General features: G+C 47.7%; 2 protein-coding genes across 2 annotated transcripts in view; one reads left to right on the top strand and one right to left on the bottom strand.

Moving 5' to 3' along the window:
* On the bottom strand, positions 1-3,861 carry tmem167a (transmembrane protein 167A). Its single transcript, XM_084449797.1, has 4 exons — positions 3,739-3,861; positions 3,087-3,196; positions 1,280-1,314; positions 1-509 (listed from the first exon to the last, which is right to left on the bottom strand). Exons 1-4 carry the CDS (start codon positions 3,739-3,741, stop codon positions 439-441), a joined length of 219 nt encoding a protein of 72 aa, XP_084305923.1. The 5' UTR covers positions 3,742-3,861; the 3' UTR covers positions 1-438.
* xrcc4 (X-ray repair complementing defective repair in Chinese hamster cells 4) overlaps positions 3,843-9,938 on the top strand; it is a gene marked incomplete at its 3' end in the record, with an annotated part of 16,467 nt that continues 10,371 nt past the window's right edge. Inside the window, exons 1-3 of the mRNA XM_084455418.1 lie at positions 3,843-3,961; positions 5,697-5,851; positions 6,657-6,844. Of these exons, the coding sequence (XP_084311544.1) occupies positions 5,710-5,851; positions 6,657-6,844 (330 nt within the window). The 5' untranslated portion in view covers positions 3,843-3,961; positions 5,697-5,709. The remainder of the gene's footprint in view (positions 3,962-5,696; positions 5,852-6,656; positions 6,845-9,938) is intronic.

The following is a 9,938-nucleotide window of genomic DNA, read 5'->3' as shown; positions in this document are numbered from 1 at the left end:
TCATATTCTACAAAGAACAACAAAAACAACCAACAAAAAACAAGCAAACAACAAGCAGCGTTTATGTAGAGGTTCAGGAGGCCATGTTGCTACGTGTTGAAGACTCCAGAGGGGGAGGATCAGTCACTGGTTCTGTGCTCCAGCACTCGGCCCCCGCTCGGGGGCTATGTCCCAGCTCTGCCCCCCCCAGCAGCAGGGAGAGGCACACTGCCGACGCCCCAGGATTAACCAGTCCCAAACCAAGCCCTGGAACTGCATGTGGTCCTGAGAGGACGGGAAGATAACGGCACACATATGAAGAAAACCCCCATCGGAGGGCGAGGCGAGGGTGTCCAACCAGGCGCTCGGGGCTGGGAGCTGCTGGAGGATTAGGGAAGATGGCTCCACCCCTGCTTCGTCCTCCATCAGGGGGTCCCCCGGTCCGAGGAGGCCGGGCCGCTATTCAGAGAACAGGATGGTAACGGCCATGATGACGCAGCACGCGGCCACGTAGGGGCTCTTCCTCTCACCTGGAGGTCAGGGGTCAGAACACCAACAGCTCTTCAGATCATATAATCAGACGCAGCTCAGGCCTGAGGCGTTTACCCCGCACCGTCAGCGGAAGGAGGCGGGGGGGAGGAGCCACAGGGTGGCGGGGAGCAGAGCAGGAAGTGGGAAGTACGGGAGGCGACAGACACGTGGAAAGGAGCTGAATTCTAGGCTCATTTCGTAGGGCTGGGAATCGATTCGAATTTCAAGAATCGATTTGATTCCGATTCACAAGGTTCAGAATCGATTATCACGATTCGATTCGATATCGATTCGGTTAGTGTTACTAAAACCTTTTTTTTTTTTTTGCTGTAACCTTAATTACATGACTGCCAAGTTATGCAACACATCAATACTAGGGCTGGGTATCGATACTGATTTCCAAAAATGAATGAATGAATGAATCATTGAATGAATGAATGAACTATTCATTCCTTCAGTTATTCATTCATTCCTTAAATAAAAGATCGATTTTGGGATTCATGAATCGATTCTGAATCATTTGATTCAGAATCGATGAATCGATTTTTTAAACCCAGCCCTATCATTTCGGGCAACGGCGATGAATCAAGAGAATGCAATTTGGTCTGGTTGATTCATTCACCCAACAGTCCAACGAGATACAGGTAACATGAGTAGTTAGTGTGGGACTACTGGATGAATATTACAGCATCTCCATGTTTTCCCATGTCCACTAGCAAACACTAGCGTTGGGGGAGGAGTCAGCCAGAGTAGGAACCATGTAACTCACCTATCCTGGCACATTTCCAGAAGATTCCCAATAATCTGAAAGGAAAGGTTACAAAGACATTTTGAACAGAAAATGGGCATACTGTACATGTGAACAGTCACGGTGTCTACACTACACACACACAGGAACACACACACACACACTGATGAACACACACACACACACTGATGAACACACACACACGAACACATAGACTCAGTGGCGAAGTAAGGTGAAGCTAGAGGCAACCAATTAGCCCACTAGCCTTCATTTGAACTGGCAGGCGGAAATTAGCTGTGTGTGTGTGTGTGTCCTATGTCCATCTCATGGGGGTTATTAGGGGGATCAGACTGTTAATTTCACTTCCTGCCACAAAGACAAGACAGGGGGAGAGGAGGAGTGGGGGGATGAAGGCAGTGAAAATACTTTCACGACTTTCAAAATGTTCAACAGTCCAGTGATTGCTTGCAAATGTCCCCAGCTTATGGACGAAGACGGGCAAATCCTAGTGGGCCTCAGAGAAACACACACACACACACACACACACACGCACACACATGCACACACACACACACACTCTTGAATCTACATTGTCAAAGCTCCAGAGGGATAACTATATTTGCATTTTGTATTAGTTGGAATTATGAGCAATGCGTGTACTGTGAGAAGGTGGGGCCCCACAGCTGAGTTTGTGCGGAGGGTGGAGTGAGTGTGTGTGTGAGAGAGAGAGAGAGAGAGAGAGAGAGAGACAGAGACAGAGACAGAGAGAGAGAGGCTGAAGTCGACTTCGACTTCTCATCCTGCCTCTTTCTCACGGCTCATCTGGGGCGCTGCTCTGTCTTCTCTCATTCCCCTCTTCCGTTCTCTTGGGTAACGGAGACACGCTGACGCTCTGTATGAACACGCCCCGTCCCCCGACCATCCACTACGACCGGCGTGGGGTTTCCCAACGCCAGGAACCAGATCCACATGTCCTAAAGACGTATTTCTGTCACCTACAGCTGTGAACGCGTTTTATAAATAATAGCCAGTCCGTCATCAGGGGGCGAGGGGCGCGTGCCTGTATTTCTCTCAGTGAAACAATGCCTCTGGGGCTCATCTATACGCGAGTCTTCACCATGAAGGCCTTCTGGGAGAGCTCTATAGGCACCATAACTCCTCTCTAATCCATAAACACAACTCGGATCAACTCCACTAAAACTATACACTTCTATTGTGAGGTATGTAGCATGTGTGTGTGTGTGCAATGTGACAACAGTGCCATAATTCCTAGTCTACATCTCAGTGTAATTTGTCTGGAAAGAGCATCTGTAGAGCTCATATCACAGGGTTGCATTAATCCCTTCATTTCCCTCTCTCCAACACGTGGCACACAGCTTGTTGCTTTAGCCCCACTTACAGAGAAAAGGAAGACAGAGATATGCTCAGTTCTTCGGGGGGCTATGGCACCCTGCTACCAAAATAAATATTGGACCAATTATAAGCATGCTGCTACGCCAAACGCCACAAGACGACTGTGATATATGGCTGTTTCTAGTTTAATGGCAGGGATGGCAACAGCATATGGGGCGCTGCTCTCCAAAACATACAGAAGCACTATAGGCTCTGTGCACCAGCTCCACTACTTCCTGAAAGTCACTTGGCATCTTTATTTCCTGTCCTATATGATTGGATTAAGTGATTAATCAGATGTGCGGCAGACCCAGCGCACACCTGATTGATCACTTAATCCAATCATATTGGACAGGAAATAAAGAAGCCAAGTGACTTTCAGGAAGTAGTGAATCTGGTGCACAGGGTCTATTAGACCAATGCTATGAGAGCATACCCAGACTTGTTCTTGTCCAGCAGACTCGGGGCCATGGAGCGGAGGTACGCGCAGGTGCAGATGAGCAAGAGGATGACGACCAGCAGGCTTTGAAAGTTGAATATGGCAGACTGCGGAGAAGAGGGTAAACAAGAGGGAGGGAAGGAAGACGAGTCAGTGGGAAAGAAAGAGAAAGCAGGAGAGAGGGGGAGAAGAGGCGAGTAAGCAGAGACAACAGTAGTTAGATGGCTAGCCGCAAATGTAGCTCAGCTACCCATCTCAGTAAGGCAAGGCAAGGCAAGTTTATTTATATAGCACATTTCAGCCACAGGGCAATTCAAGGTGCTTTACATGAGACATTAAAAGCATTAAAACAAAAAGCAAGACATTAAAGACATTTAAAACAAAAGGCAGGACAAATTAAAAGCATTAAAACAAAAAGCAAGTCATTATAGACATTTAAACAAAAAGCAGGACAAATAGAATACAGGAATAAAAGTGACAGTGCAGTATACTGATAAACATAGCTCCTCTTAGAAAGCAGTGGCTGTAGCAGTAGCTAACATTAAGCTAGCGTTCAGTTAACGTTGGCTCTACGCGCGACCAATGAATGACACAATATACACTTCGTTTTTCAAGTTATAACACTTTGCACAGTTGTAATGCAACTCACCATTGTGAAAGCTGACGGGTGAGCTGGGTAGCTGTTAGCAGCTAGCTTCAATCCAATCTACTTCCGTAGCGTCGCTTGTTAATGACGTCAAGCACCGTGTGGCAAACGCGGCCCCGGAAGAAACAGACGAACCTAAAACGGCAGCAATTACATCTGTAGACTGTAAAATGTTTGTAAGATACATTTAGAATATAATTTCTACAAAGCTCTGACACAGTTTCAGGTAAGTAAGTTATAAATAAACTGTCGGGACTCACGTGTGCGACCACGTGCCTTTGTGTTTACAAACTCCTCTGAGAGAGAGAGAGAGAGAGAGAGAGAGAGAGAGAGGGAGAGAGAGAGAGAGAGAGGAGGAGGAGGAGGAGGAGGAGAGAGAGAGAGAGAGAGAGAGAGGAGGAGAGAGGAGGAGAGAGGAGGGGTTGAAATCTGTCACTCATCTTGTTCTGGGCTTAACTGGTTAACTGCCGTCATTATAAATGATGAAGGTCTGAATCTAATTAATAACATAATAACAGTGATAATTGATCAGTCAGTTCTACCGTTTTCCACGTTAGGCTTCAAGAGCTGGTCTTAGACTTGTATCTACTCATGGTCACTTTTCCCAGGGTCTGAATGTGAGCAAAGAGAGAGTGCCCAACAGCTGTTATTATGGATGTAGACTAGTTAAACATAAATACTATAGTATAGATTGGCAGCTTAGCTGGTCTGGTATGACTATGTTGTGAAGCACGCTGCTATGGTAGATCATTACTTCATGTAGACTAACCTGGATACAGGTTTATCTGAGTCTCTAATTTAAAGTCTATATTTATATGAAAGAGAGGTTGTAGTAGGCTACCGTGCTTTGCGGGTGGACACACACCCTAATAGCTGTTATGTTTAGGACACATTCATCCACAACAGTTAAGTTACCTGACTACATTATCACTTTGGCAGACCAGATTTCGCCATATGAAGTGCATTTAAATGACCATTAAAGCCTTACTGCAACATTCAGCAACATGATGTGCTATGAGCCTAGCTCCGAATCAGTGGCTCTTGCACTTTGCCTTCAGCACTAGATGCTACTCACTTTTTTTTGAAAGGGAGATGCACTTGAGTTCTGGCAAGTTGTAGTACATTGGCTTTTCGTACGTTAGATGCTTTGCGTCAGCTAAATGACTGTAACGTAATGTAATTTAGTGGTTGTTTGGACCCTCGTGCGCTGACGCCAGCCAGGCCTCTGCTGTTATCTGCTACTGAGGACTTCTGACGTTGCCAAGGACTCTGGGCCTGGTGATGGTTTACAGATATAATGCCCCCCCCCCCCCCCCACACACACACACACAGCTCACACAACTCCACTCTTTACTTTCCTATTTTCTATTTAGAAACCCCAAAACGCAGCCCCTCGCCCCCATAACAGCACTGCTATTCATTAGCTGGAGCGCCCCCCCCCCACCCTCCAGCACTCCCACCCTTGCCCCCCCCCCCCCAGCTTGTCCTCAGAAGCCCCGTCCTGTGTGGCTGAAGCAGCGTGGTAATACCCTAGTGTACGTTTTATACAGTGTGCAGTGTTTCAATGTTAGTGTATCAGTCTGTATCGTGAAAACTCACTATGCTAGAGAGCCTAGATATGCCTGTTTGTGAGGCTTTCTCTGTCTGGGGTTCGTTCGCTGACAGGACCCATGGCGAGGGCAGGTAGAATGTTTTACTGTTTGGCTATCAAACACAGAACCAGCAGCAGGAGCATTATATTAAGAAGGGTTTTGTGTGCCTTGGCTGCACTGTTCGTTCAATTTACTGCACTTTCTAGAACCTTCTTGAGGTCCTCCCTGCTCTGTGATATATAGGCATGGTTGCAATGGAATTGACATGATGCCTAACCATGGTCCTACAGTCAAATTGCCAACCAGTGTGTGAGTGCATGTGTGGGAGTATAGCTTGTTTGAGAGGTCATGTGTGTTGTGTCTCCGTAGTGTTTGGTGAGAGATGCCTGTGACCGTGCGACAGGTGTCCATCTCCTCAGAGCCTGAGACCTCCTACTTCATGCGTTTGGACTGGAAGGGGCCAGACTTAGCCTCAGGCTTCCAGGTACTGCTGACTGACGGACAGTCCGCCTGGGATGGAGAAGGTGAGCACACCTGACTGATCACACACCTGACTGACCACACACCTGACTGACCACACCTGACTGACCACCCACCTGACTGACCACACACCTGACTGACCACACCTGACTAACTTCTTACCTGACTGACCACACCTGATTGACCACACACCTGACTGACCACACACCTGACTGACCACACCTGACTGACCACACCTGACTGACCACACACCTGACTGACCACACACCTGACTAACTTCTTACCTGACTGACCACACCTGACTGACCACACACCTGACTGACCACACACCTGACTGACCACACCTGACTGACCACACCTGACTGACTTCACACCTGACTGACCACACACCTGACTGACCACACACCTGACTGACCTCACACCTGACTGACCACACACCTGACTGACCACACACCTGACTGATCACACACCTGACTGACCTCACACCTGACTGACTTCATACCTGACTGATCACACACCTGACTGACCTCACACCTGACTGACTTCATACCTGACTGACCACACACCTGACTGACCTCACACCTGACTGATCACACACCTGACTGACCACACACCTGACTGACCACACACCTGACTGACCTCACACCTGACTGACCACACACCTGACTGACTTCACACCTGACTGACCACACCTGACTGATCACACCTGACTGACCACACACCTGACTGACTTCTCACCTGACTGATCACACACCTGACTGATCACACCTGACTGACCACACCTGACTGACTGACCTCTTACCTGACCAACCACACACCTGACCTCCCCTCCCTCCCCCCGGCCCCCAGTGAGTGAGGACGCAGTGCGCAGCGAGGCTGCGGAGCTGGAGATGAAGGTGAAGAGATACGTCCAGGATCTCCATCAGGTCCTGACGGGAGAAGGAGCCGGACACGGCTTCACCCTGACGCCCTGCCCCGCCCCCGGCCACGCCCCCGGCCGGACGCTGACCTATGAGAGGAGGCAGAGGGACATCTGGGTGAGTGGCAACCCTCAGCCGACTCACACACACTCAAAACTGACCTTCCACGAATCTCACACCTGCTGGAGGCCGCTCGTCACCGTCGAGGAGGTCACGAGACGAAGACACTTCTCGTGGGAGAACACGGCGATATTCGATCCCGCCTACGTCCGCTTTTGCAGACGCTCCGACCGATCGTCGGCGTTTGACCGTTACGTCATCCCGAGAGTTGACGTCATCCCGAGAGTTGACGTCATCCCGAGAGTTGACGCGTGAGCCCGCGCGACGTCATCCTCACATGGAGTCATCGCTGGTCTTTTAACGGTGAACCCCGCGCTCTAATTTCCCCCGTTCTCCCTCAACATCCCGACGGAGACGGTCCAGCCCCCGGGGGGACGGACGAGTAGAAAGAGGACGTGAGGACGAGGACGAGCGTCCAGAGAGGGCCGTGAGGACGAGCGTCCAGAGAGTGCCGTGAGGACGCGGGTCTCCGCGGTCCACGCTAGGTCCACACAGCCGACGGAGTGTTGTTGTTGTTATCCTAGTAACTCTAGCCTTGGCCTTCCCAAAGCTGAATGAACGACGACCACGCCCAGGGTCACTCTAATGTGTCCCACTCCACACAATATTAGCTGGAGAAATAAACACATGAGGTCAGCGTTGTAGTGGGACACATTCTCCAGTCTCCACCGACAGACGGATCCCGGATTTTTTTAAGCCTCAACATCTGTTTATTAGCCGTGTGTCCGGTTCACACGCTAGGAATTTGACTAGGGTTAAGGCACACTGCAAACAGCAGTAATAGACCATGTGACCGGAGGTGAGTATTCAGAAGACGGCGAGGTCTGAAAAGGTTTGCTGGTTTACTACTAAATAGGGCTGGGTTCAAAAAATCGATTCATTCATTAAATAAAAGATCGATTTTGGGGATTTATGAATCGATTCTGAATCATTTGAATCCCAAAATCGATCTTTTATTTAATAAATGAAGGAATGAATAGTTCATTAATTCATTCAATGATTCATTCATTCATTCATTTTTGGAAATCAGTATCGATACCCAGCCCTAGTATTGATGTGTTGCATAACTTGGCAGTCATGTAATTAAGGTTACAGCAAAAAAAAAAAAGGTTTTAGTAACACTAACCGAATCGATATCGAATTGAATCGAATCGAATTGAATCGTGATAATCGATTCTGAACCTTGTGAATCAGAATCGAATCGATTCTTGGAATTCGACTCGATACCCAGCCCTACTACTAAATATAATATTGCATAGCTAACAGTACTTCACAGGTCTTTTGTTTTCTAGTTCATCAAGGTCCCTGATGGAGCCTAATTTACAGTAATATCCTGTAAACTGCTGACACGACATGAAATCGAACCTCATATTGTGGCGTAGAGCACAATCACTATGGAGGTAAACACAACCAAACAACACAGTGACTGAGAGAACTCCCCCCTCACACACACACACACACACACACACACACACACACACACACACACACACACACACACACACTCACATTAGACAAAACATGTATGCTTTGTTTCCATAGTAACAATGACAGAATGGAAATCACGGGACATCTGTTGTAGTGAAAAGAGAAATGAATAGATGAGCGAAAGTTTGAAATGTTCCTTTTACAGAAGTGGGCCTTGGTCGTCACCACCTGAGAGGAAAGAGTTTGACGAGGGCTTTCCTCTTGCTCAACAGAGGCTTCCCTTCCCTTGACCTCAACATGTGTCTTCTGAACACCAATTCATCTGTTTGAGAGACATGACTCACTGTTTTAGAGAAAAATAAGTCCAGTCGTTCCCCCCGCCAAGCAGTACCACATACATAGGTCCTCAGGTGTAATACTGACATGTACAGGTGTAATAACGACATGTACAAGTGTAATACAGGTGTAATACTGACATGTACAGGTGTAATACTGACATGTACAGGTGTAATACTGACATGTACAGGTGTAATACTGACATGTACTGGTGTAATACTGACATGTACAGGTGTAATACTGACATGTACAGGTGTAATACTGACATGTACAGGTGTAATACTGACATGTACTGGTGTAACACTGACATGTACAGGTGTAATACTGACATGTACAGGTGTAATACTGACATGTACAGGTGTAATACTGACATGTACTGGTGTAATACTGACATGTACAGGTGTGATACTGACATGTACTAGTGTAATACTGACATGTACAGGTGTGATACTGACATGTACAGGTGTAATACTGATGTAATACTGACATGTACAGGTGTAATACCGACATGTACAGTAAATGGTAAATGGACTACACTTTTATATGGCGCTTTTCCACCTTAGCGGCGCTCAAAGCGCTTTACAATGGCCTCTCATTCACCTATTCACACACACATTCACACACCAATGGCAATTGTACTGTAATTGGTTTCTGTAATGTTTAATAATGTTTTAATTGGGGGGGGGGGGGGTGGGGGCGGGGTTAGTGATGCAATTGTATTTATTTATGTACGCATGCACAGTATGTGACATGGACGCTTTTTTAACATTGACTCCAGGACGAGTAGCCGTTGCCTTGGTAACAACTAACGGGGATCCAAACAAAGAATAAACAATCTCTTTCACCAGTAGTTCGTTAAACAGTAGGCAAGGCAAGCTCGCTGGAGTCTCTTTCGTTTTCCCAGAATAACTATCTGATCACTGGAACTGTGAATCAGAAAGTGAACCAGTAGCGTGTCTCTGACGACTCGCAGACGCCCTGCCTGAGTCAACATTCCCTGTCCAGCGTTCCCCCGGCCAACATCCATGAACCCGTCCAATAGCCTCGCGTCAGATTGATAACCACCGTTTGTTTTATGGCCCAAAAAAAAATATTACCAGCCAATCAAGTGACTGCCTGAGTCCTGACCAGCCAAAAGACCAGATACCGACAATTGCGTGCATGAGTTTGACGAGCGGGTACACACACACACACGCACACAGACACACACACGCACACACACACACACACGCGCAGACACACACACACAGACACACACAGACACACACAGACACACACAGACACACACACACACGCACACACACGCACACACACACAGACACACACA

This window comes from Borostomias antarcticus, assembly GCF_949987555.1.
Source record: "Borostomias antarcticus genome assembly, chromosome: 2".
NCBI lineage: Eukaryota > Metazoa > Chordata > Actinopteri > Stomiiformes > Stomiidae > Borostomias > Borostomias antarcticus.
This window is presented reverse-complemented; position numbering and strand designations above follow the sequence as displayed.

What these genes read in the sequence shown, in the direction of transcription:
- tmem167a (XM_084449797.1), bottom strand. An exon ending in CTGGACAAGAACAAGTCTGG is followed by an intron (nt 1,315 to 3,086) that starts GTATGCTCTCAT and finishes CTTTCCTTTCAG; the next exon opens with ATTATTGGGAATCTTCTGGA. An exon ending in CTGGAAATGTGCCAGGATAG is followed by an intron (nt 510 to 1,279) that starts GTGAGTTACATG and finishes CCTGACCTCCAG; the next exon opens with GTGAGAGGAAGAGCCCCTAC.